Source organism: Parus major, chromosome 3 (genome assembly GCF_001522545.3).
Source record: "Parus major isolate Abel chromosome 3, Parus_major1.1, whole genome shotgun sequence".
Lineage (NCBI taxonomy): Eukaryota > Metazoa > Chordata > Aves > Passeriformes > Paridae > Parus > Parus major.
Window position 1 is genome coordinate 108,484,484 of NC_031770.1, and position 27,587 is coordinate 108,512,070.

At 38.4% G+C, this 27,587-nt stretch overlaps 1 protein-coding gene across 1 annotated transcript; it reads right to left on the reverse strand.

The window, feature by feature from the left end:
- Window positions 1-428: 428 nt before the first annotated feature.
- Window positions 429-16,923, reverse strand: LOC107202486 (cysteine-rich venom protein TEL1-like). The gene is made up of 10 exons (XM_033512945.1): window positions 16,776-16,923; window positions 10,839-10,946; window positions 7,863-7,924; window positions 6,507-6,626; window positions 5,950-6,037; window positions 4,665-4,810; window positions 3,811-3,905; window positions 2,815-2,935; window positions 2,100-2,188; window positions 429-1,424 (listed from the first exon to the last, which is right to left on the reverse strand). The coding sequence occupies exons 1-9, from the start codon at window positions 16,921-16,923 to the stop codon at window positions 2,114-2,116; spliced, it is 963 nt and encodes a 320-aa protein (XP_033368836.1). The 3' UTR covers window positions 429-1,424; window positions 2,100-2,113.
- Between the last annotated feature and the right edge of the window lie 10,664 nt (window positions 16,924-27,587).

The following is a 27,587-nucleotide window of genomic DNA, read 5'->3' on the forward strand; positions in this document are numbered from 1 at the left end:
ATTGAACATTTAACTTAATACGTGTCTTTCACACTAGAAGAAATGCCACTGGAATGAAGGAGGCAGAAATGTGTGATGAAATTATTCTGTGCAAAGGACGCTGGCACTTGAAATCTTAATTATGACAGCAACTTCCTTACTAAAAGGGGACTGGAATGTGCAAACTTTTTAAGGTGAGACTGAAATAAAATTTAGCCCCATTGTTGACTGCACAGAAGAACACTTGTTTCCCAAAGGTCACAGAGTGGGGACTGCAGGTTATTTATGCTATTTGTTATTTCTCTCTGAAAGGAAGTCTGAAAGGGATGGAGGGTTTCTCGCCTGACTTCTGTTTTTGCCTAGGAATTCTTTTCACAAGACCTGTTTCTGCTCAGGCTGATAAATATTTAAGCTCCCTTCAACACTTAATGCTAATAAAGTCACAATGATGGTGAAGTTTAGAGAATTTTATTTCTTGGTAATAAGAAAGAATGAAAATTATGATGAACTGGTCAGTGAAGAATGATTAATTTAGAAACTGATACAGCAAAAGAAGATATTAAAAACTTTTGGAACACGTGTCTACTTGTTATGAAAAACAAAGTTTCCAAATGCAGGGACCTTCCCCCTTTTGATTATCTGTTGTTGTGAATCAAGCCCTTTTCTCAGACACTCCTTTTTCTTTACAAGGCAGGTTTAGTTACCTGTATTTAAATGCAATCTAGCACTACAAACAGGAGCCTTAATTTAAATTAACTACATTTAGTTTGTTTCTTTGGGGTATTTTTTGTGTTTTTTCACAACTGAGCATTTTACAGTAGAACATATGCCAGCAACAGATTCTAAACCAGAATAGATCTAGAGGAAACTGCTCTGCCCTCCTAATTTCTTTTAAGAATTACATATTTCAAGCATTCCTGTTTATCTTGTGGTCCTGTTAACAGTACAATAGTTTAAATTTTCAATCAAGTTAAAAGTAGTTACATGACCAAGCACTATCCACTATGCCAAGAACATAATAAACATATGGAACCAAAGACCTTTAAAAAATGTTTATTAGATAACATTTTGGGAAAAGAAAGATGAGAAAAGCTAATAATTAAATATATCTGGCAAACAACCAACAAATTTAAATTAAGATTTCTACCATATTCTGGGCCATTATATAAATAGAATATATACATCATCCTACAGATTTTTCTTGTGTGAGTCACTGTACTCAAGTCAGTCCTTCTGCACATGTTAGAGAGGCAGGATGAAATCAATGTTTGTGGAAGAATTCATTAAGGAGATGGATGTCCAGGAAGGTAAAAATTGAGCCTGTTATTTTATTTCAGTTTTGAATTGACAAGAGCAGAGAAGTGACCTTGACAAAGCTCTGGTTACATCCTGGACACTTTGCCAGGAGTCTTGGAAAAAAGTATCTTCAAACTTTCAAGGGTTGGCTGAAAATGATTTGAAACACAAAATTAATCATGAGTGGGAAGTGAAAACCCACCACATCTTTCAGAATAATTATTCATCAACATTATTTTCTTTCTAATGTTTTCCTCTCTGTTGCCATTTACTCCCCAGCAGCATCCGAACCTCTAATTTAGACACACACAGAAAATACATGGCTCTCTCAAGGAAACTTCTCACTTAACCATAAAGGAGTTCTAAAGCTCTCTTTCTTTATGCTAAAGCTTGTGGTGAGAATTTGGTTAATTCCATAACAGAAGACAGGAAGTAATTCTTGCATTGTTGGTGTCAGCCCATATGTTTCTATTTCCTATTAGAATTCTAAAAGCTCAGGTTTGCCACTTGCTCTTATCAAGTGTGTTGCTACTTCCATTTGATCTGCCTCCATTGTTAAGAGGATGAAGAAGGAAAAAAAAGGTAAAGAAGTCCCCTCCTTCCCTAGAATTTCTTTGGTTCAAGGATGAGATTGATCTCTCCTGATCATGGAAAAGTGTTATTTCACATAGGTAAAGAAGAAATGAGATTCCCTGATAGTGATTCTGGCCTAGTATTTCAGCAAATAATTTTTTTAAAAAATCAGTTTGCATAAATTAATTGTTGTTTAGGTTTTTTTTAAATATCACTTTACCCAGGTCACAATTAAAATGCCTGGAACTTACTGCATAATCCATCCTCACAAGCATTGGGGCAATCCCCGCAGGGCTCTCCTTCCTTGTAGGGTGTCTTCATTGAACTTATTAGGTTTCCCCTGAAACATCAATGTTGCCAACATCAGCTATGAAGTCACTACACCATATCTGAGAGGAAAACTAAGTTATAAAGATGTTTAGATTTACCCTAAGTTACTTATGCAACTTACTGCTACATTTCCACTCTGGTTATATGCCAATCAATTTTCACAGGTGTGCTGGGTTTGTTTGGAAATGCTTTGGCAGTGGGCAGGGAGGGGGAGGAATTTGGAGGGGAGGAATTTGGAGGGGTGGCTTTTCTCAGAAGATACCAGAGGCTGTCTCTACTCCACACAGGGTCAATGTTGGCCAGCTCCAAATTGGACCCATGTGATGGTGAGAGTGGCTCTGTGATAACACATTCAAGGGAGGGTAAATTCTGCATGCAGCAACAGCCAGAAGAAAGGAGTGAGAATATGTGAGAGAAACCACTCTGCAGACACCCAGGTCAGTGCAGAAGGAGAGGCAGGAGGTGCCCCAGGCACTGGAGCTGAGATTCCCTGGTGCAGCCCATGGAGAGGCAGCTGTGCCCCTGCAGCCCATGGGTGTCCATGGGGATGGAAAGATCCACCTGCAACCTGTGGAGGACCCACATTGGAGCAGGAGGATGCCTGAAGGAGGCTGTGATCCCATGGGAAGCACTCACTGGATCAGGCTCCTGACTGGACTTGTGACCCTGTGGAGGACACATGTTGCAGCTGTCTGATCCTGAAGGAATGGAAGCACGGAAGGAATCCATGCTGGAGAAGTTTAGGAAGAACTTCAGCCTGTGGGAAGGACCAAACTCAACTTCATGGAGAACTGTCCTCTGTGAGCAGGACCCCACAAGGGAGTGGGGGAAGAGCATGGGGGGGAAGGATTGGAAGAAATGGCATGAGATGAACTGAGCAGAGCCCCCAGTTCATCCCATTGTGCTGCTGAGTGGGAGGAGGTAGAGAAAACTGGGAGTCAAGCTGAGCTTGGAAAGAAGGCAGGGGCTACTAGAAAGTGCTTTAGATTTGGTTTTACTTCTTATTATCCAAGTCTGATTTGGTTAGTGACAAATTAAGTTAATCTTCCCAATCTGAACCCTTTTTTTCCATGACAGTAACTGGTGAGTGAACTCCCCTGACCTCATCCTGACTCATGAACTTTTTGCTATATTTTTTAATGACTCTGTGCTGTTGAGGAGGACTCAGAGAGTCTGGGTGAGCTACTGATGGTCAGTCAAGGTTAACTCACAACAAGATACTGTGAATGTGGAAATTAATTTTAGGCACTATTTGAAATCATCACTTTACCTTAACATTCCTGTTTTTTTGGTATTAATTATAGACTTCACTGTACTGCACATATTGGTATGCCTTTCTGAACTGAGATTTCAAGTAGAAAGTGCAAAATATTTATTTCTAATTAACTATTATGAAAATTAGGATTTTTAGGCAAGTGACATTTAATCTAAAAATCAGTGTCCCTTTTATGTATTTTATACATTTTCTTGTTTGGCAACTCTTTTCATGAGTAGGTTTCTGTCTTTTCATATTCCTAATACAGGCTTCAAAACCATTTCTCAGATATTGGTGATGTTCTCTGTTACAAATTTCACCAAGTCCTGACTAATTTTGATAATGTAAGAAGAACCAAAATCAGAATCAATACGTACGCGGGGCAGTACTGGCAGACGTAAAAATAACTGTACGTAGTGTTACTGCAGAAAGCAAAACCACATCCAATTTTATAGGAATTGTGCCAAACCATCTGTAGGCATAAGAATAAAAATCATGTGAGTATGAAAAACATATATTTGAAAATAATTTAAATACAATATGCATCACAGAAATGTTTGCAATGACGTTAAGTCACTTTATTTACCTTTTATAGTAAAAATATGAGTCCCATTTTACTGAAAATCTGTTTTCACCCCTATTCAACCAAAGAATATTGGGGCTATAACAATAATAATTCAGGACACATGTTTATAAAACCTTTGATTTTGTATTTATGTCTTCATTCAATTGAAATTGTTAATGGAGGAATGATGATGTAAAATTTTGTATCCTGTGCTTTGTGCAGGTACCGTAGAAGTTTAGGACAAGTCATTGTCCAACTCCTCTGAGTCAAAAGAACTCTGTTGACTGCAACAAAACTATTTATATTTCCTTGCTGATACTTTAATAACCCTGTTTTTCCAGTGTCTGGGCAATTTTCAGATGTTAAACAAATTAGTTTAACAAATAAAAAACAGGATGTTACTTCCTGAAGTCTTGAAATATCAGTATTTTACTCATTACTCCTACATACACTTAGACTGTTATTTTCATTTTAATATTGTTACTTCACCTCTTATTTTCATTCTAATTCTGTTCCTTTGAAAGTTTTCATAAATGTTTGGTTGGAATAACTCTCATGTCTCCATTTTATTTATTTCCTCTAAAGTTGAGAGGGTAAAACTTGCTTAGCTAACATTTATTCTTTCAGCCTGAAAAATATATATATATACACATAAAATACATCTACCTGAGTGTAATGGCCAAACATAGCACCTTTTGTTTTTGCCCCAATTCCATATTCAAAATTTTTCTTCTCATTGTACCAGGCCTGAAGAACATCTGGCCATGAGAATGGGGCAGAGGACATGAAGAGATTTTCACCACAAAGTACATCTGAAAAAAGAATGGTGCTGAGAAGATGTGCATGGAGAAATACACACAGAGAAAAAAACTCCAACAAAACAAACCAGCAGAAGGTGGGATGTTTTCCATCAAAATTCTCATCCTAAATGGGGAAGCAAGATGTTTGATTTTTTTATTCCAGCTGAGTGACATCACCCTTTGTAAATACTGAAGGTGTCACTTGACCAGGTTGCAGCATGGCTGGTTTGGCTGGTGGCTGGTTCTTGGCAGACATTCTGTATGACTGAAGGACCACCTGCACTGGTGCATCCCAGGTTCATGACTGTAATTTTGCTATTTGGAAGTTGCCAAATTCCAAATAATCATATATCCAAATAATAAGTAATAATCATTACCCAGGTCATGGTCCAGTAATCTTGGGAAAAGCTCAATAATCCAAATTTTACTCCTGGAACACAAGAAGTCTATACTGCCCTTATTTACTGCTTTTATTCAGGTCTAACCTCACTGCTTTGGTCCTCAAATGGGATTCACCCTGGGAACAAACAGAGGATTTGGATTTTAGGAGAAAATATTGACAGGACTGTCCACATCTTAGGCATGGTGTGGGCAAAAGTCAGTCAACAGCACATTGGGCTGTTAACATGGTGCAGCTGTAAATTCAATATCCAGTGTCTGACTGAAGTGTTAATCTGAACCTCAAAGACAGGTTTAGATTGCAATTTTCCAGATGATTTAAAAACTCTAAGTCTGGTCTGAGATGCTGTGCTCAGCACCACCAGCACTTTTCAGTTTTACACTTTTGCCCCTTTCTTCCCAGACATGTCAAACCAGCACATGTAAATTGGTTTCTGCACTAAACTGGCTCTAGATCTCTAGATTTGCTTTTTTCTGGTGGGTGTTTTAGGAGAATATTTATCATTGTGATATAGTTTTTTTATCTGCTACAGAAGATGGGATATAGCTGTGTAAAACTGGGATGAAAATAGGATTGAACATTTCTCACTCACTGGGCAGATTTCTACCTAGAAATTTCCCTTTGTCACATGACAAAAAAAAAATCAATATGGAATTAAAATTTCATCTTATTTCCCCCCAGAAAGCACAACCCCAAACTGGTCACATCAATAATGTGTGACACTGTTTAGTTCCACTCATGCTTCACTTACTGGTTCTCCTCAGATTAGGGGGACTGTGCCTTAAAGTACATTGATTGGCCCAATTTTGGGCATTCTCTGCAGCTGGAGGACACCATTCCTTAATGGAAGAAGAAAATATCTGTCACATACCTATGAATAACCCCTCATGAAGGAATAGCATTTAGAAATTACATTTAAATAAGAAAAAAGTCAAATGCAAAATCCTTTTAGTCTTATTTTTTTGAGGGGAGAGGTAGGAGCAAAATTACTGTGCACCAAGGGAATAGAAACTGTGAAGCTTGATGAAGATTGCATCAGAAAGAAATTAATTATGCTATGGATCTTTCTTTTCCTTCTAATTTTACTTCCAAAGAGACATTGCTGTTGATATACCACCAAATTTTCAGAATTTGTTTCTTCCACCTGCCCAGCCTTATGTTTCTCTCGGTGCTGATTGTGCTCAGTCCTTAGGAAAGGTCTGGAGAAGGAATCTGTGGCTAAATAAAATAATCTGACCCTGCATACAGTCTTGTCTCTCTCACAGAGCCCACTACTCATTAAAAATAGATTTACAGCACACAACTTACCATCTTCATCATGTTGCTGGCAGTTGGTTTTACTCCTCTCCTGAGGGCATTATGTCTGTCAACAATCAGCTTTTGCTGCTCTGCTCTGCTGCTTGACAGAGCACTGAGAGCTTCAGCTTCCTAAATTGAAAAAAAAAACAACAAAAGAAGATGTATTTCTGTTTTATTTGAATGCAACTAAATCTTGCATCCTGTGTAGGAAATATTAAAATACCAAAATTTTATTATCAGCTAAGGAGATAATACATGGGGGGGGGAAGAAGGACTGTGGTGTGCTTTGTCTCCTGTCTCCAGGGCTGTGTCCCTCTGGAGCAGCATTTCCGTGGTTCCAGGGTGTGGAATTTAGCAGTTAGGCAACAGAACCAGACTTATTTACCAATATTATAATTCTCTAATGAGGTTTTGTGGAAAGAGGATCTAAAAATCATCTGCATGTATGAATTGTGTTTATGATGTGTTTCTTTTCTAGTTTTGAACATCACTATCCATGTTTTTCTATTGAAGAAATCTGTTTAATAACAGGATCACCTCAGGCCTCTTGTGGTACCTCATCAGGATATCCCATTGAGCAGAAATGTTTATATCTTTCATGCCATATATTTTTTCCAAGTCATAACTGATGAAATTTCTCATGCTTTTCATATATTCTCTAATTAAAAAACAGCCATGTGAGGAACTCAGCCTGCTCTTTAGATCCATTCCCAACTAGTCTAGACTGTAGCACTGAGAGAAGAAATTGAAGAATTGGGGGAAATGCAGGCAAGCCATCGGTCACATCCAGTGTTTGTGATGCAGAAGCAGCAAACTACAGATTTCAGGCTAAGTTTGGGTTGGGAGGAACCACTCTGTGTGTGCATTTGGGGTGTTAATTGAGCTGATTGAGGGAAATCAGAGGGGTGAGCAGATGGGACTCTGAGCAAAGGGAGAGGCAATACCTCAGGATCTGTAAGGAGAAAAAGGGAGAGAGGTAAGTAAATTATATCTGTAAACCTCTATGGAATTAATGGAAAAAGTGCTGGATGTTTAGGAGGTCCTGATTACTGGATTTGTGTATGGAAACTTCTGGAAAATACATTTATCTCTGACCCAAGTTATGAGTAATGCTGAAGCTTTAGATGTTTATTTTGTGCAAATGTGGAACTAGACAACTGCTTTGAAATGAAGCAGACTTCAAGGATAAATGCTTTCCAGATCCTAAATATCTAATACTTCAAGGGTAAATGCTTTCCAGATCCAAAATACCTCATCAGACTCTTCCTGCATGTGTTTGGTGTGCATAGGAAAAGCCATATTCTATGGGTCTACAGGTGCCTCAGGGCCCACCCAAATTTTACAAACAAGAGAAATGTATTCTACCTGTCCAGTGGAGGGAGGCAGCACAGCTGTGAAACACAGGAACACCACTGGCAGAATCATCTCTGAAAAGGTGAGAATGAGGAATTAATTTATTTTTACAGAGCTTTCTTTTCTCTGAATACAAAATACATTTTTCTCCCGTGTGTTTGCTGGCTTTTGCTCAACTTCTTTCATTCCTTCCCATCCACTTTTAGCACTAAAATAATAAAATTAATTTCTCCTCTTCATTTCCAAATTTCTGTGAACCAACTGCTTTTAACATCTCATACTTCCTGATGTAGCTGATGGAATATCTCCACACGTATTCACAGGTATTTTTGCTGCCCTTCCCACAGGAAAACTATTGCTCAGTTTCAAACTGCAGGATGGGATGGGATGCTGCTCTTAGATTGTTCCTGTGTCTAGGTGAGTCTGAAAATTCCCCTGCTCCCCTCTGTCTGCTCTGACTGGAGTGCTCTGGTTGAAATGGGAATTAGACACTGAGTCCATGTGATCTTTACAGTTGGGTGTAGTAATCAGGATTCAAAAACCACTGAAAGATTGATGACCAGCACTGTGAAATCTTGCATGTGAGCTGGGGCAGAACTGGGGAAGACCTGTTTCAGGAAGCTTTTTTTGGTATTATCTGTTTCAAGACAAATCTTGGTTATATTACAAGCAATAAGAAATGACAACAGAAATTAGAGCTTTCTCTAACACTGTGATTCTTGGTATTTCCTCTGCAGGGCCAGGAGTAGGACTTTGATGCTCCTGGTGGGTCCCATCCAACTCAGGTGATTCTACAAATATCTGATTCCAATTGAAGAAGCATCCACCAGGCCCTGGACTCCAAGACTCCTCTTGCCTGGGAGGCTCCAAGCACCACTCCAGTGACCCAGGAGGTCACTGCAAAGTTCAGGTATCTTCAATCAACCACACGAGTTGCATTCAGCTTGTTTCTGCTCACCTACCTCTGGCAGGCAAGCAGGTGACTAGAGTGGAATTTACTTGTTCTGGCAATTTTCCCAGCCTCCCACTCCAAGGGAATTTATGAGCATGTTACCACAGAGGTGTATTATTAGCTTAACTTGTTTGGTTTTGAGGGGCTGCTGATTTTAGTTTAAAATTATTCTTGGGGAGAGGCCAGTAGGGTTTGCTGATCCTTTCATATCCTCTTTGCCTCGAGGCAGCCAGTTTATATAAAACACAGTGTGCTCTGGAGAACACTGGTACTTGTGGAGAACACGTGGTTAAGGAAAACTATTCTTTACCAGGTGTTACAGCAAGGCCCCAGTTCTTCATCAGCCTCTTACCTTGCTCTGGGGGTGACCCACAGTGCCCAGCCTTAGGCAGGCATGCTGCTCCAGCTCTGCTAAACAACAGAGCCCATGGACTGTGACTATGGACAGCTGGAGGTCAGAGGCCAAAAAACTGGAAAGACTGGTCACATCTGTCCAATTAAACTCTCACAGCATTCAAAATAGGATGGCTTATTCCAGGCACTTGTGTTTGAGGGAAGATCTAGTTGATCCAGGGGAAAATAACCAGAATAAGTCACTCATCTCCTGTTCTTGGTACTGCTTTATGTCCCTTACTTTTAATTTTGACATCACCTGTGCCTCCTTGAAGTGCTTTAGAATCTCAGAATTTTTTTTTCTTATTAACTTCTCTGACACGTATTTCTCAGAGCCATTACAGAACTTTGCACTTTATCTGACTTAGGTGTTTAACAACAAAAGGTTATACTCCCAATATCATGACAAAATATGCTTTTTCCCTAAATTTCTAACTAGATAGTAAATAGAATTTGGGTTATTTTTAGCTGTGCTCAAGTTACAAGCAAAAATATGTCTTGTGAGTGCAAAATATGATGAGATGCAAATAGAAAACAATCCTTTTTGCACGTAAAGCACATTTTAAAGCAAAAATAACTCTTCACTGAAATTGTGAAGCTTTCTATTTTGCAGACCAAGCTGAAGAAGCTAACTTAGAGGCTTGGGCAAAGTATCCATTCACTGTAATATTTTCTATGAATTAACTTACAATTAAATATAATTGGTAATTTAATACATGATACAAGTTTCAAAATGCCATTGGAATGCTTTTTAAGACCCAGTGGGTTTCCCACTCCAAGATATTAACATACTTTTGGCAATCCCACTGATTTCAACCAAATGCTTACAGTTTATGAGATGTAAATTTAATTGCTCTGCATTAATTTCTAGGCACCGGTCCTAAAATCAGTCTCTCTCTCCCCCTCCTCTGTTCCCCCTCAATCAAACATAAATCAGGACATGTGCCAAGTCTTACTGACTTTCCTGCAAATCCATCTGTATACCGGGATCTGCCACTGAAAGATGGTGCTTTAGCATCCCTAGTTCATATGAGTTTGGCAAACTCATGTGTTTTTCCCATCTCTCCTTCTAAAATAAAAAATTAAAAGGTGTATCCTAAATTATTCATTTAATTGAATAACCATTACAAGCAAAAAAAATCCCAATTATGTTTTTTTTTTTTATCCTTGAAAAAGACCTGAAATGGAATAAAGTTTCTGTCATTGCACTTGTACAACATTATTGCACAAAGGCTACTTAGCAGCCACTTTGCAGAAAAGAGTCAATTAAACAAGGTGGTAATTTCCTCACTCTGAAAATAGGTGGTGATAGAAACATGAACCAATAGAACTTACTGAACTTAATATACAACCCATTCAATGTGTTTTGCTCTCTCTCTGTCCCTTTCTCTGTACATATAATTTCCTAAGACACTGCTTTCTTGATACAGGTGGCTTTTCCTGTATTTTTGATTGTTCATCTGTTTTCTCTACCTTTTTGTTTTAGCTTGTGTTACACTATTGCCTATACAATCCTTATTTTTCACCGAATAAGATCCTCTTCTGTGACTGTCCTAGATTTTTTAATGTCTTGTAATGATAGGTTGTATTTCAATACATGAAAAAAATCACAATAATTTAAGCTGAATCAAGCTGAATCCTACCTGTTGTTTCCAGGAAGATCAGAACTTTCTTCTGTTCTTTCTTCACCAGGTAGTTGTGGAATTGGCTGGAATTCTTCACTGGAGGGTGATTTATAGCTCTCCTGTTTCCTGATAGGACAAGGTGATTCAACGTCACAGGTATTACCAAATTCACGTAATAACCAGATAGAACAGTGTATTTTTCAAGAGTATATTCATCCAAAAAGGATATTTTGTTTGCTTGTGTTCCATTTTAATTTCCTCTTATTTCTTGTACTGGAAGAGATGGAATACTCTGAAATAATTTTTGGATGTATTATATTTTAAATGTGAAATTTGCAGTCAATGGGGATGCCAGGTACAGTCTCCAGCAATGAAAATAAATTCAGCTGTCTACTGACTTGGGTTTTGTTTTTTGGTTTATTATTATTATTATTACTATTATTATTACTATTATTATTATTATTATTACTATTATTACTATTATTACTATTATTACTATTATTACTATTATTACTATTATTACTATTATTACTATTATATAATAATTAACAATGCCTCCAGACTGATATTTTTGTAACTCAGATGGAATCTTGCCCATTGATTTTTCCATGGGAGTTTAAAAAGCCTTGGGGCCAAGTTCCTGTCCATGCTGTGGCTTCTTTACATGGGTCCTATAGTGTAAAAGCCAAAGAAAGATACAAAGGTGTTTCTGTAATGTATATTTTTAATCAATATTGGATAAAGATTAAAATGTTATCATGTTCTCTAACATTAAAACACATATTTATTTTGGTATTGGTACGTGGGGTGAGATGGGATGGGAACACTGCCAGATCAGAAGGGTTTTTGCCTGTGCACTGGCTGCTTCTGTCCACGTTCAGTCTCCAGCAACTGCTGACCAGAGCAGCTGTCACTGCCTGCTTTTATATCAAATCTTGCTGCCTTTCTGTTTGAATTCAGATCTCCCCTCCTCCTGGTCCCTCAGCTGCTCCCTGAGTGCCCATGTTGTGCCTTCAGAACTTTTCCTTTCCACACCTGGGAAAGCAGCACCCTGCTGCTGGCTCTGCCAGATGACAGGGCAGTGGGGTGGTTTGATGGTTTGTAATTACATGGAGAGGAACACACTGCCAGAAAGTTTGGGGTTGACACCAAACTGCAGGGAGCAGTCCAGATGCTGGATAAAAAGGCTATCATTCAGATGAATCTCAACAAGCAGGAGCCGTGATTTGACAGAAAAGATCTGTAGGCAAACGACTGAGAGACACCAATTATTGAGGGAACAGCTCTAAAAAAATTCATTAGGGGCTGGACTTGATCATAGAATGGTTTGGGTTGGAAAGGACCTTAGATCCCATGGGCAGGGATGATCTGGGAGGTCTTTTCCAATGTAAATGATTCTATGAGAAGTTGCACAAGAGTCATCATGAATGATGAACTGCACTGGATTAGCCACTGCATTATGCACAAGCTGAAAATAATGATTAAACCCACTTTTCAGCAATTCTGAAGTGGTGTTGGGACTGCTGTGCCCAGTTTTAGAGTTCCCAGTAGAATGCCTCAAGAAAGGCATTAACAGAGTAAGCCCAGCAAAGGGCTACTGCGTTGGAAAGGGAAAAGACAGGGATTGACTCTTTTACAACACAGACTTGAGGCTGAACATGGTGTTGGACCAGGTGAGCTTCAGAGATGCTGTGCAACCAAACCTGTTCAAAGGTTGTGTGATTTTTATGTTGTTTACACTGGAGAGGAGCAAAGTGACACTTGTCTTATTTCATTTGTTGACAGATATGACAGTCCAGCAGATTACAGTGGGAACCTCTAATTGCTGTATGAGAAAACAAGTGTTATTAGCATAATCATTATAACCATTCCAAATGAAAAGGTTCAATGCAGGTGATCATAAGGTAAAGACTGCATCTTGTTGTGTGTGTCAGTCATCTCTCTGCCTCATATACACCCAGACCTTGTGAATCACCTCCCCACTCAAGCGTAAGAGCTGCCTATGAACCCGGGAGAATGATTCAGAGCAACAGCCTATCCCTGCTAACATTTCTGTCAATATTCTGTCATGACACTTCATAAACTGCTCCTATGGTTCATATTCACAGAATCACAGAACATCTCAGATTGGAAGGGACCTCAAAAGATCATTTTCTCAGCCTGTTGAGGTCCCTCTGAACAGCAGCTCAGCCACCTGGTGTAGGATCCCCTCCTTTCAGGTTTGCATCACCTGCAAAATGGCTGATTATGTAAACCTCACTTCTCCAGCAAATCCCAGTAAGTCTCAGGCATTTATAGTGACTCTTTATGCCTGGCATTGCTACTAAGAATAAAATTCCTTGTCTAAATTTTCATGCCAGCTCCATCTCATCAGTCAGAAGCTACGGTTTCCATTTTTCAGGTATGTAGAGCCCCTCTTTGTGTCCTGACATTCGTCTTTCACCCACTCTTCAGATCTTGACCATGACTCTTTCAGCACCTGGTGATGAGTTTAACCTGTTAATTGGAATATTTTCAACATCTTTTGTTTTGTTATGGGAAAGTGATCAATAAACATTTGCGGTTTCTTCTGGATTTTCTCAATTTTGATGACTAAAATATTTTGCAGTGCAGTAAGCTAGATTTTAGATATTTAGCTAAATATCTAAATGTAAGATCAATATCTTACATAGATATAAAACCTGTTTTGTTTTATATTCTTCATTTTTTATCCCTATTTATCTATACCCCTCTTATTTTGCATCCTGCCATCAAATATCTAGGAAGAAAAGCATTTGCTCATTCTTATTTCTACAGCATTTTCCAGAGTTCCCAGAACAGGAGCCTATCACAGCAAGAACAAAAAGCACTAATAACTAATATAAATAATTTAGATTCCTCTCAGCTATCTTTGCATATCCAAATGATACATATCTAACACAATGTAGGTGTCCAGATTCTCTCAATATTCAATAGACAGAGACACCTTTCCATTTTCCAACCTTAGATTCCCATCTTAGTAAATTAGTAAATTAACTTCTGAAAGTATTCTTCTGCTCTTGCTGGCCACACAGTGACCCTGACTTAGAATAAATGTTACAAAAGCCTCTGAAACTCCACTCTGCCCAGTTATTTTTGTATGTGGGAGGCAGTCCCCAGATATCTAGATACTCTTGGTATTTTTCTACTTTGTGGTTGAAGAGAGAGAATTAGAGATAGAAAAAAGATTTTTCTCCAGTGGAGGAAAAAAATAATTATCATAAGTTAGGATTAAGCTAAACTAAATTTATCATTCTGAAAATGATTTTTAAGTCTTTGAAGTGGTGGATAACCTCCAGGTTCATCTTACTAAGAGACCAACCTTAGGTGACATCCCCGTTCACTGGATAAAGCAGAGACCTGAATTAAAGATGCCAAATATTTTCCCTTCACAAAATTGTGACCTTCACAGCCCTACAGTTCCTTTCTGTTCCTCAGCCCTGCATTATAAATGGTGGAGTTTTCTCATTTTCTGTCCAGCACAAACTGAAAACCCAGATGCTCAGCTGGAGTTCCATTCCAGCTTTCCCACTGGAATTTGAGATATAATCAGCCACATTCTTTTCTCATATTCCATATGATAAAAATTTCTCAATTATTAGAGCATATCCTTTTTTATTAGCCTGAACAAAAGTGTGGGTTTTTTCTGTGTATCATCTGCATTTATCTCAGGGAGGTAATTCAGTGCAGCCTCAGATTACATGGCTTGATAAATATTTTGAGTCCATTACAGAGATTCCAGACTATATTAATGAACCTTAAAGAAACTTAAAGCCTTGGCTTTTATTTCTACCTCAGTTTTGTGTTTTCCAGGGCTTTAATTCTCAAAGTAAATGGATGAAAACACTTTGGAAAACAGCAGGTGGAGGCTCCAGTGTTTATCTTTAGGAACAGACAGATTGCAAAGTCAGTCACTGAGGTTTGGTGCTTCCATCCTAAAAATGATACTGACTCTTTTAAGAGTTAAGTTAAGGCTCTTTGAACCCTAACTTTGATTGAGGGCACAAAAACCCCAACTCTTCTGTAGTTCTTCCCAGAACCAGCAACTCTAAGCCAGCAGGACTCTGAAGAGGATTAATTTTTTAATATTTTCAAATTTCTGCCATGGCAAATACATTTAGCAACAGTGCATTTATTTAGAAGGATTCTGCTTAAAGGATCTACTCGACCAGGCAATCACAAGAGAAAAGCAGCTAAAAATGAAATTAAATTTGCATAATTTATCTGAAAGAAGTGTCTCTGTGTTTAGGGTGAGATGTTGTTTGCCACTATCTTAGCAGTATAGCAAGGCTGTGTAACATCTTTATAACATACCACACTTTTCTATAATGTCTCCTTTAGATCTTTGGTACAGTAAATTCCCAGCATGCCTGCTGTTACCAATTCTGATTTTAAAATGTCAAGAAGAAAATGTTAGATGTCATGGAAGGCAAGGTTTATGATAAGCATTTTGTGCCTGAAAAAAAAATAATTAAATAAGATAGAACAGAAGCATTCTGTGGATTTTTATAAATATCTGATATATATTTCATACCCTTTTTTGAGCATGGATCATTGAAGTACATCCATGGAAAAGTTCAGAAATTCAGTTTCATCATTGATTGCTGCACTGGACTAATGGAGTCCTTGTTTCTCTTCTTTCCAATGTGATTTTTCAGTCTTTAGCCTGACCAAACCCCAAGATAATCTAAAACAAGAGTCCTTACAGGAGCAACATTGTCTTGTGTTTAAGAGTAGCAATGTACTTTATAAAGAAAATAGACTTAGATTTAAAAAAATTTACTCTGTTAAGGTCTCTAAGTGGAATAAAATTTTGTTGCCAAACTGTATTTCTGTTTTTCTTTATCCCTCTGTGTGTTTAATTAATTCTCCTTGACTTAGAGAAGAAAATGCATGGGACTAGGAGAATTTTGTTCACAATGCAAATCTGGTTTTCCCCTAGCACTGGTAGTTCTTCAAGCACTGAACACATTTAGGTCCTCCTTAATGGCAGTGTAGAATTACACCTTGTGGCCTGTCACAGGAAGGGAAACCCCCAAAATCTTTTTGATCTGCCTCCCACAAAAAGACCTTAACACCATGCACAGGAAATGTTCAAACACAAATTTTCCACTCTTGGGGAGCTTAATAATTATTCTTATGAGTAATATGCCTCTGGTTTTATTGAGAAATCCCACCATATTTGGGACTAATTCCCTTTTCTTGTACAGTTTGAAATAATATTGTGCTATCAAGTACCTGGACATAATTCCATATAACTTTGAAGTAATATTGTCTCCATCATCATGCTAAATCCTATGCATATAAAGATAATAAAAGATGAACCCTTTTTGTCAGGTGTTCTGTGTTAACAGATACACAAAGTGCAATAAACCTTATCTATCAACCTACAGATCTAAAGAACTTCTGTGTCAAAATTCAGTTGTGATAACAGTGTAAGGAAGAAAGAGATAATTCTACCAAATTGTGCATTTTGGGATTTTAAAGAAGTAAGTATTCTCAGTCTATACATTATATCTGTGACCATATCCTGCATTGATAGTTTATGTAGTCACATCCCTGTTGAGTACACCTAAAAACAAATTTTACCAGGAAAGATGGCAAAACATTCTGAAGAAAAGAATATTGCAAAGAACATCAAGATCACTTTCTACAGGTCATTTTTATGCCTAAAATGGATGTAATTTAAATAACCATGGGCATCCACATTTGAGGAAGACTCCTTTCACAGACTGAAAATTAACAGGTATTTTTGGGATGTTTCCTTTGGTCCCAAAGTTAACATCTAGAAAAAAACATATATTGTCCTAGAAGTACCTGTAATCATACTGTTATGAGTATTGAATGGCCTTATTAAAGTTACATATATTTTTAATTTTCTTTTTATTTTAATTATTTTTATTTAACTTATTAAAGAAAAGGATACTAAAATCTCACCTTGCTGGGATAAATGTGCAACAAAAGGTGAGGAAATTTTGGTGGAGGAAGGGAATAACTCATGAACATCCCTGAAGAATTCATCTTCTCTGTTCCTCTCGTCACAGAGAAATTCTGTAGCTCCTCTCTGGTTTGTGTGGTTTCTCATGCTGGGGAAAGACACACTTCTGAAGACAGACTGAGAAAAATTAGAATTCAGTCAGAGTCAGAGAAAGGAGAAGAGAATACTAAATGCTAAATTGTGGAAGAGAAAGTAAACTCTGTCATTACATGAAGGCTGAATTTGTTAAGATGAACTGGGTCTTCTTGGTGTTTATCATGAAGAAAAATAAAAAGGAACAGAGAGGTGGAGAGAAGTGAACAACTTCAGCATTGACAGGAGGAAACTCTGATTGTTATCTCTCTGTCAAGAACCCCGAAGGATTCTAAAAATTTCAGTGGGAAAGATATTTCTGGACATATTTGATAAGCATCAACGGATGTACCTACCCAAGTAATCTCAGAAAAGGGGAAGTAATGTTGATTATAGGATGAGGTAGAAGGAAACAAGAGGAAAAAAGTTGCTTGTCACATCCTGGAAGGCTGTGGCTCAGTCACAGATGGAACTCAACTTCCTCACACAAATCCAGGATGTCCTTTCACCTTCTCTTGAAAAAAATGTCATTATGGGGAACTGCATGATGCAGATCTCAACCCGTTTGCTGAACATGCAACAGAAGGGTCTGAGCATCCTCTCTGGATATGTTCTCAGCATTAAGTGTAGAGAACACTGAACAAGATTGGATTATTTGTAAGAATCATAGGATCACAGAATTGATGTGATGTAAGTTGGAAAAGACCTCTCCAGTCGACAACCAGCACTGTCATGGCTACCACCAACCTGTGCCTGCACATCTTTGAAATACCTCAGGCCTGGTGACCCCACAGCTTCTCTGGACAGCCTGTTCCAATGCCTGACCACCCTTCCAATGAAGAATTTCTTTCCTAACACTCAATCTTAACCTCTCCTGACACAGTTTGAAGCCGTGTGCTGTTGTCCTGCTGCTGGTTACTTGGGAGAAGGAACCGAACTCCTCATGGCTGGAAAGGAAGGAGCAAACTTCTCCATTCACGGAGCCATGTGCTCCCACTGCCTGGGAATGAGGGTATCTTGGATTGCACACCAGACTGCACTGCTCTGTGCCATCACTGGCTGACACTGCTCTGTGCTATTTGGGTGACAACTTGCAAGGTGGGATCTCCAAATGCTCAAGGAAGTTGGAAGTGCAGGCGCGTAAGAGAGGATTTTGTTGTTGAAACATGGACGTCTGTTGCCAATTTTGCTGTAGCATATTTGAGACATATGCACGGTACTAACAGGTATTACACAGCACTTATGGGAGACTCCCCTTCTGGAGTGTCAGATGGAGGCAAGGTAGGACATTCTGCAGTACTTAAAATAACCTTAAATGTCTGCATGGAGGCAAATGAATCACATTCCCATTATTTCATGTGTGATAAGTCAAATTGCCTGGCCTCAGCTTTGCTTCCAGCTCTGGGGATTTACCAGGCATTGTCTGTCAATTGCTTCCTTTTTCTGTTTGAGTATATCCAGGAGCTAGTTCTTCTGGTGTTTTTGCCTGTCTTCCTCTTTTTTGGGGATAGATGATACTAAACACCAAAGTTTGGGTAGCTGAGTATAGCCCACTGTCTAATTCAGTCACTTTCCTTCAAATTTGATTTCATTTGTCTCCACTTCAGTGTCTGGTACTGTCTTGAGATGCTGTAAAATATTCTGCCTCAACATTAGCTACTGGTTCAGAAAGTTTCAGCTTCCCATTGATGTTTTGTAATATCTGACAGCCCTGGGTGGCTGTCTCAGATTTGAGGGGGCATCTCAGACAGCAAAGAATAACTCAGGGAGAGGAATGGACACTCAGCTGTCTAAATGGTAGCCATTTAGTCCACTTTAGGGCTCAATGAAGATAAATTTTAGACATTTCTATTGAATTTATATTTGACACGTTTTTTCCTCAACCTTAAAAAGGGTGAACCACCCACTACAAGTGCCTATATCTCTACAGTGACAGGAAGTGAATTTATGGCAGGATTCAAATTCACATACCTAATTGAAGATGTCGACACTTGAGGAACATGTCCTGACTCTGGTGTTCCCTGGCAGTAAAATTCTGTTTTTTACAGACATCCAGAGACTTTAGGAATACCATTGAAAATGAAACATACTCATGGGGGCCATGTTTTTTGTTTAGATTTATAAATTACACTGAAAGAGTTCTACAGCCTAGGGGATCAAAAATCTCTCTCACAGTCAAAAAGAAACTGCAGAGTTTGTGTCATTTGTGTACTCCAGCCCAGATGCTCTGTTTGGTGAGATTTTGAACAAAGAAGGCTTTTCAGGATCTGATCTCAGAGTGGATCCACCTGGGATGTTTCCTTTGGTTTCCCTGAGTACTGTATTGTGTTTGCAGGGTGCTGTAGAAGAAGACAACATTCTTTTGTTATGGTACAAGGCCCAGAGAGGATATTTCACTTGGAGCACAAACTAAAAAGTGATCTGGAATGACCCTGCTTGATCAGGGAGATTGGAGCTGGTGACCCATTGTGCTCCTTTTCAACCTGACCCATTTTGTCTGTGATTCTGCGAAAACCATAAAATATGCCTTCTTTGTTTGCAAGATCTCAGACTTATATAGAAGCACTCTCTCCTTTGGGTTTTTGTGGGGGGGTTGGTGTGTTTTGTTGTTTTTTCCATGCTTGGACATGAGCAGTAGCCAGTGATGGCTGTTTCTCTCTCTCTCTATGTGTGTGTGTGTGTGTGTTTGTGAGCCCAATGCCATATTTGAAGTCTTTCACCTCATGCTTGTCTGACAGCTGACCAAGTACTGAAAGTGTCTGTCACAGACAGATTTTCAGTGCAGTTCACAGCTCACATAACAGAGGGAGAGGGGAGGGGAAAGACAGTTCACAAAATGTATGAGGAAACGTGTCGGGAAGATGCAGGATCTCTGCGCAGACAGAGTGTCTTTTGTCTCTCGGGCAGAATGACTCCCTGGCTCAAAGCCCACCGTGAAGCAAATAACAGAGCACATTCACTATGCCCTAATGCTGCTACATAACAGTATATTTGGGGATTAAATTACAAAGAAAGGTGTACTCTTTCACTATTAATTTTTTTGTAATCTCACTCACCGTTGTCTCACCATTCCATGGGTTCTTTGTGCTCACCAGATCTGCACATGCAGACCAAAATTACCTTACTTGAAGTAAGTTACAGTTGCACTGAAAATGTTTCTTCATATTAGTGTTCACTCCATTTAGAAAAGAACAAGGGTTTATTACTGATCAGAGTAATGCAAAACAGATGGTATTTTTCTTTTTTATATCAAAGGATAACATAACCATATTTAGGTATGAATGGTGAGATAAATTTTCAACAAAGTTTTCATATTTTAAAGCCTGATGTCTGGTCTAAGATAATGGTATAGATACCCTGTAGTGATTAGACTGAAAAAGACATCATTGGAGCAGGATTTAACCCACTTGGACAATTAAAGACCAGACCTATTGGTTTTGGAAATGCTTGCACTGCTACACTGAGGGCAGAGCTCTTGGACACAGATGTCTGTCTTCAAAATCACTGAAGTAAAAAACCGTAATTTCTTCTGAACTCTCAAAATTTTGACTTTTGAATTAATTTTATTCCTTCTACTTAAGTTTGGAGAGGGTTTGTTTGTTTGTTTGTAGTTTTGTTTGTTTTTGTTAAAACCAGACTAAACTCCTTTTAATAAAATTTTTTCCTGAGTAATTAATTAAAAATTTGAACAAGGTTATGAAAGACTCTGTAAACAGAGAAACAAGGAAAAATCATGTTCATATTAAATAGTAATGTCAACAATTTTTATAGTTATTTACAGGTGGAATGAAACACTTCCACCATTTCTCTAATCATTGTTTGTACCATTTCCATGCCAGCACTAATAAATGTCCTATTTTCTTCTGAGGTCCTTGACACTTTCTGCACTTAAGTAGTTGCACAACCTTGTGTCATTCAGCTGCAATGTAACAGTGAATTATTTTAGGAAGCAGTGGGTCTGCTCAGAAATAGTTCAGAGTTTCAGTAAGATAAATCTCCATGAGATTTCATATGTCAAGGGGAACTCGGTGTTACAACTCTTCCAGATGACAGATTTCTTAAATACCCAGCAAAATCTCAGAATTGCCATTGCTTCTGCATTGATTACCACAATACCTCAGATTCTTGCACATATGCAGCTATACAGGAAAAAATACACAAGGAAAAGATGTTGTAAATTGAGGTGGGACAAAGAGATGTGAAAAAAAAAAGGTCCCATGTCATGGTTTATGAATTGTGTGAAGCTTATGAGGAAGGCAAATGAGATAATGAGCATTAATATTATATATTGTATATATTAATATAGGAAGAGAATAATTCCCTATATATTTTCCCTGATAACAGAAAGGTTCAGTAAAAAGAGAGACACATTGGTCATATATTGGTTTTCCTGAACTAGAGCACCATGACAATCAGAGATCACAGGGGATGATATGAAGGATTTGGGTCATTCTGTCTGTTTTTCCATCCCTCTCTTTCACCCAGATATCTTGAGGAGAGATTGATTAACTTGATTCCCTTGCTGTCTAGAGATGTTCACAGAGGATGAGATCTTCAGCTGTTGTTTGTTGTTTTACTTTTTTTAAAACTTTATCTGCTTGAATAACTCCTGCATTTCTTCTCAACATTTTCTACTTTTCATTTTTCTGACTTTCTTACTGCCAGTCTGAAACAGCTTTAGTTACCCAGGATAACCTATTTGGCAGTGCCTGTTGGGGGCACACATATGGTCCATGATGGAAACCTCAGGTTTACGTTCTTGAAAATTTCCATACTCTGCTAACTTTTCAAGCTGTCCCCACCTCAGTTCTATGTAAATGCATGTCCTAAATCTTGTCATTTCCAGATCAATGGAGCAACTGTCTTAGTGAAAATACTCTTCTGCCAGTTGTTAAAGTGTGCAGCTGACTTAAAACAGAGAAGCTGATTTTCTGGGGACTGCTCAAATCATAATGTTAAATATTCCTTGCTGAGTAGATTCACTTTGACTATGACTGTAGGCAATTAATATGAGTTTCCCAAATGACAGCCATTTTCTCCTGGTAGTTTCTCTTGTTATTTTTGTTGCTGTTTGTTTTTGTCTCAGAAACAATTTCACATGGGCAAACTAAGACAGGTTGCTATTGTGAATCTGCTGCAATGCTTCCAGGTATTCATAACATTGCTGAGTGCTGGGAGGGGAAAGTATCAAAGCTAAGGGATTATGCTCTTCTAAAGCTGATTAAACAGTTCCTCCAGTTTGAAGAGTTATGACAAATGAAAACCTCTTACACACAAACTCAAGTTATCCAGGTTGTCTGTTAATGAAACATATGTCAGTTTGCTTAAATACCAGGCTCCCTTGTTTTCCTGTTCAAGTCCTTGAATTTCTGCCTGAACAAAAGTTAGGAGTGTGCTCTTGTGCAACATTAGTCTATATGGTACAAAAATTACTTAATTTGACCCGTTCAGAATTAAAAAGAGGATATTATATAGCTATATTTATATCTATATCTATATCTATATCTATATATCTTATCACATTAAATGTCCAATTTAACAGGTTCTGTGGGCTCCCCACTTAGTAGATATGAAGAGATATGGACAACTGCAAGAGGGCTCTACATCACCTCTTTGCAGATGTCTGAAAAACAGGATAAAACATTCTCTGCAGAAGATTGTTTTTATCCAGGGAAAATGAAACAGCTGCACTGGATCATCTCCTTAAAGTTTAGAAATCTGCAGTTAGGCAAGATACCTTGAAATTTCTTTAGATATTCAAAAACCTGGAAAAAAAGACACTAAATATTCTCTGAGAATTCAATGGTGATTAAAAGCTGGAAGCAACTTTGTAGTATTAGCATCTTTCTTGATTTGTCTCAAGTGGTGTCAAGGCAAATAACATTGAGGGGAAAAAAGATTATGAGGGTATAGCTATTTCAGTAAGGAATTAGATTGGCAAGGAGATTTGAAGGGGACATATTTCTAGTTAATAGGCAGCAAGACTTCGAAAAGAAAGGCCAGCTGGAAGATGTAGTGTAACTATAGAGTAAAGCAGAAGGTTTTTTTAGATTTGGAAATGAGTTTTGATACAGATAATTTGCATTGTACCACCATAACCTCCTTTATGTCAATTGCATAGCACTACTAATGCAAGTGGCTTTCTATCAGTGATGCACTTACAGGAGCCAGTACAGTGTTTTCAGACATGCATGTGGCTTTACTTCACAAAATTCTGTTCTGACAGCATAACTGGCAAAATATCTGCACCTGCTCCACTGAAATGGTCTCATTTGACATTGTTTTTGTAACAGTTTGACACTACTTTTGTACCAGGGGTGTAAGTCCATAGGAGCCATCACATCTGGGCAGTGGAAAGCCATTGCACTCCCAGACATAGAATTTACCACTTACCACTTTTGTTCCTTAAAGAGATATAAACTCACACATCCTCTGGATTTAAAAGGCTGTAAGAGTACATCCTGTCTCTGTTGATGTGTCAGATAGTTCTTTATTCACTGAATATAGAGAAATGTGGTAATACAAAGAAGACAAATCCCCTTCCTTGCACCTGTAATGGATTCTCCAGCTCAACACTGCTAAAGCCACATCAAATATCCACAAAAATTTCTATCAACTCTTTACTTATTGCTTAGTCCATTATTGTAAACGTGAGGACAATTTCTGCAGGGGGTTCTTTTGGGGCAAGGTGTGTAAACCTTGTTCATTAGTCATCCTTTGAAATTTTGAAGTGATGTAAAATGGAACAAAATACTTTCTTCATAGCTGTTCCAAAGAAGACAAGGAATCTTTTTCTCTGGTACTGCATCTGTAACCCAAAGAGAGAAACTAATATTTAGTACTTATCTAACTTTCAGACAGCTGAATTCTAACTTCCATAAAGTGTTGGGACTGGAAGAGAAATGCTGGTCTCACTCATTTCCATGCCTTGGAGAACTTGACTAAAGCATAATTCACTAAGTTCTGAAGCCAAGTGTAGGTACTGATAGTACTCAGCAGCACACAGCTCTTGCAAAGTCAAAAAACATTTGGCGTTTTTTGTGAAGGGTTTTTCCTCCCAATGCAGGATAATTTTTATAGTTCAAACAATACCTAGGATTGATTTCTCACTACTGTCCTGGATGTTGTTGGTCCATTAAACATGAAGGTTTGAGTTTCACCAAACCAGTCCTGGATTAAAGATGATTACGGGGAGTGTTCACTTGCAGCTACGGATTTTTAGCCATATGAAAAATACAGATTACAGATATTATGTGAGTTTTTTCACTTTTGTCAAGGAAAATTTCTGAAACCATTGAGATCACTCCAGAATTAAAGAGCATAGCATACAAATGAGAAATTGTGTTTCAAAGTACCATTTTGGACACATCTCAATGGTTCTTATCAGCATTAAGCTGATTGTTCTTGTGTGCCTATATGTACCTCATACATTTTGACTCTGCTCCAGCACAGCAATTCAGAATTCTTGTATTTTTTGAAATAATGTTGTTCTACTTCTGCTCTTCATTTCCCTACATGCAAAACAATGTCAAGAATCTGAGACAAGTTAGAGAGTACTCGAGGAACACAAACAAACAAACAAACAAACAAACAAACAAAAACCAAACATATTTGTACTGTATTGCATATTTAAAAACTACAAAATAAAGTGTACTTCTCTGCCTAAAGTTTAACATCCTTTGCAGCAGCATCATTTCATACATCAAGAAAATAAAGGATAACAAGTATTATTAATACAAACAATGAAAGAAACCACTGAAGGGATTTTGTCTCATTTAGTGGCTTTACCTAAATTTGAATATAGAAGCTGCTATTTTTGATACATATTGAGAACTGAACCTAAATCCTTGTAACCTGTTGAATTTCTTATCCCAGGCAGTTCTTGTCTGCAGCACACATGCTTACAGTTCCTTATATCCCTCATGGAAACTGGGTTTCTCTGGATCTATAAAACTGGCCACGTAATCCAATTTCTCTCTAAGGAATTAGATCCCCAAACACAGATATCTAATCTTTGAAAAGAAACATGTTCTCTGTCACTTAGTGTACCAAATGTCACAGGAGATATAATGATAAACTTTTACCTTTAGCTAGCTGATTGAATTTTTAGTTAATATATACTGACCTAAAGCCACATTCCTCGGTTCCTTGTCAAACTGGTTGTTGTTTTCAATTCAGTACTATTTAGGGAACCGCTTATTGAATAAAGAAAACTTCCATAGAAGCACAAATTTCCAGCATTATTGGCTAATTAAGGCTTTGTCTACGCTGGCAGCTGGGGACTTTAGGCAATCTCATGCCCATATGCACTAACCATTTTACATTGTAAATCTCTTGGCTGGGTCTTAAGTGACAGTCTTGCCTGATGCTGCAAAAAATGTTGGCACGAGGCTGATCTGACCCCTTCATACCATGTGCTTTGAAATTATCTGGGCATGCAATCTGTAAGCACTATAAATCGATCTGCTGCAGTCCCACAAGTCCTTGTTTCTGACTTCTTGCAGTTCCTGCATATCCTTTCTTTTCTTTTTGTCACCCATCAGCACAGACAATCTCAGAGAAAAACCAGAAAATTCACAATTGGCTGCTAAAAAAGCTCATTTTCACATGCTATAAAGGAAACTGATTGACCTAAACATTTAGTCAAGTAATATGAAGCAGCAGATCCATGGTTTATAATCCTTGGGAATGCAGGGGAAGCAGTCAGATTCAGTGTGGATAATTCAAAATTGGTCATAAATATCAGATAAGATTTCCCTTGTGCAGCATGAGGACAGTGCTTCAAGGCAGCTCACGGCAGAGGCAAAACATTTAACAGGATAAAATAAAATTTACCTTAGAAACTTTTTTTATGCACAGATTTTTCCAAGGCTTTTTGCAAGGACCTTTTGTTACTTGAGCACCTAAGAGCAAACTGAGCCTTGTGTGCATGTGAAATGTGTATTGAAGAAAAATATCTTCAATCTAATAGTCTTGAAAACTCAAGCAATGCTGGAATTCCTCAGACCACTGAGAAAGCAGACTGATTTTATTGAGTCTAAAACAAGGCGTTTTGTTTTGGGATTTTTTGCCATTCTTGGCATTTTGTTCACTGGCTAACTGTAGTTTCAGTCCTTAATTTCTACAGTTCCTCTCTTTTTGTTTTTTCCTCCAGATTTTCTGCATTTCTCATCATCATCACTACTATTTATTCCTCTGATGAAAAGGATCAGTAATGATTTATAAGCTCTGCCTCCCTGACCTCTTTCAGCTCTACAGCATTGTGCATACATACATAGTACAGCCAGCCTAAATCCTGCTTAAATTGCAGCTATATCTTAGATTTTTTCAGGAAGTCTTCCTTTTCCTAGGCAGAAATAGAGGTACTCACATGGGAGGAAGTAGATATTTACAGTAAGAGAACAACATCCTTTCAGGAGGGACTGAATTTCCAGCTGGAAAAGGGAAGCAGTGGGGTAATCAGACTGGATCTTCCCTGCAGAGGTTTCAATGTGAGCATTGAAGGGGCCTGGTTAGAAAGGGAAAATTACTGAGCAGAAGAAAATGTGTGCTGGAAAATACTGGCAGAGACATTTCCAGCCAGACTGGCAGCTGTGAGCCTGGGAACTAAACCTTCTTGCTACAAACATCCCTGACAACTGCAGCTGGCCTCCTTAAAGTACAGCTGGGGTTCCCAGAAGCCAGAGACATCCTGAGATACCATAGATAAGCACTAGAAATTGTAGCAGTCATTTATCAGCTGAAAAAGTGGACGCAGTCATGGGAAATAAACAGGGTCTGAAAGACTAAACTTAGCATCATCTGTTGTTTGGTTCAGGTGAAAAATTGAAATTAAAAACATCCATTGGCTTCTTGGTGATGTCCTGTGCCTTCTTATGTCTCTATGATATAAAAAAGACTTAATTTTTATCCAAATTGGAGCCTCTGTTTCTGAGAACTTTTTGTTCTGTATTCCCTTCCCTTCCCTTCCCTTCCCTTCCCTTCCCTTCCCTTCCCTTCCCTTCCCTTCCCTTCTCCCTCTCCCTCTCCCTCTCCCTCTCCCTCTCCCTTCTGTCAGAGCCTGGATTCTCAGCAGGGATATCTCAAGAATTCCAGACTCCATGAGACTCAGTCCATTGTCATATTGATCCCTCTTTGGTTCCCCTTTTAAGATCAGTTTTAGGAACTGTTTCATAATTCAATGGGTGTTATAATAGTATAAATATTATACATGAATACAAGGAAAATGAGCAGCCATGTAGTTTGGTGGTCTGGAAGACACCGAATCTTAGAACAGTTGGAGTTGGAAAGGACCTCTGGAGGTCCCTTTGTCCATCCTCCCTGCTCAAGTAGAACTATCCAAAGCCCATTTTCCAGATGGCCAGATGGCTTTTGAGTATCAGCAGGTCAAGGTGGGAGAGAAGTTTGCCAGCAACACTTGAAATTTTCCATGTCTGCTACAAGTGTTTCTCGTGGTCACATGCTGGGTCTCCTCAAAAGACTTCTAAGGAAGTATCTTAGCTGTCAGAGGGGTACCTCAAATTTGAATTTTATACTTGTGTGAGGTAGAAGAGATGCAGAAACTGGCTAGATGAACACAGGTGGTTGACTCCCCTCTGAAAAGGAAAAACAAAAAAAAATAATTCCCTGAAGTATTGCAAGTTGAATCACCTGAAGAGCTTCCATAAAACCCTCTGTCA

What these genes read in the sequence shown, in the direction of transcription:
- LOC107202486 (XM_033512945.1), bottom strand. Translation starts at nt 16,923, where the DNA reads ATGAGAAACCACACAAACCAGAGAGGAGCTACAGAATTTCTCTGTGAC. An exon ending in TGCCTCCCTCCACTGGACAG is followed by an intron (nt 6,627 to 7,862) that starts GTAGAATACATT and finishes TTTTCAATTTAG; the next exon opens with GAAGCTGAAGCTCTCAGTGC. An exon ending in TGTTTGGCCATTACACTCAG is followed by an intron (nt 3,906 to 4,664) that starts GTAGATGTATTT and finishes TTATGCCTACAG; the next exon opens with ATGGTTTGGCACAATTCCTA.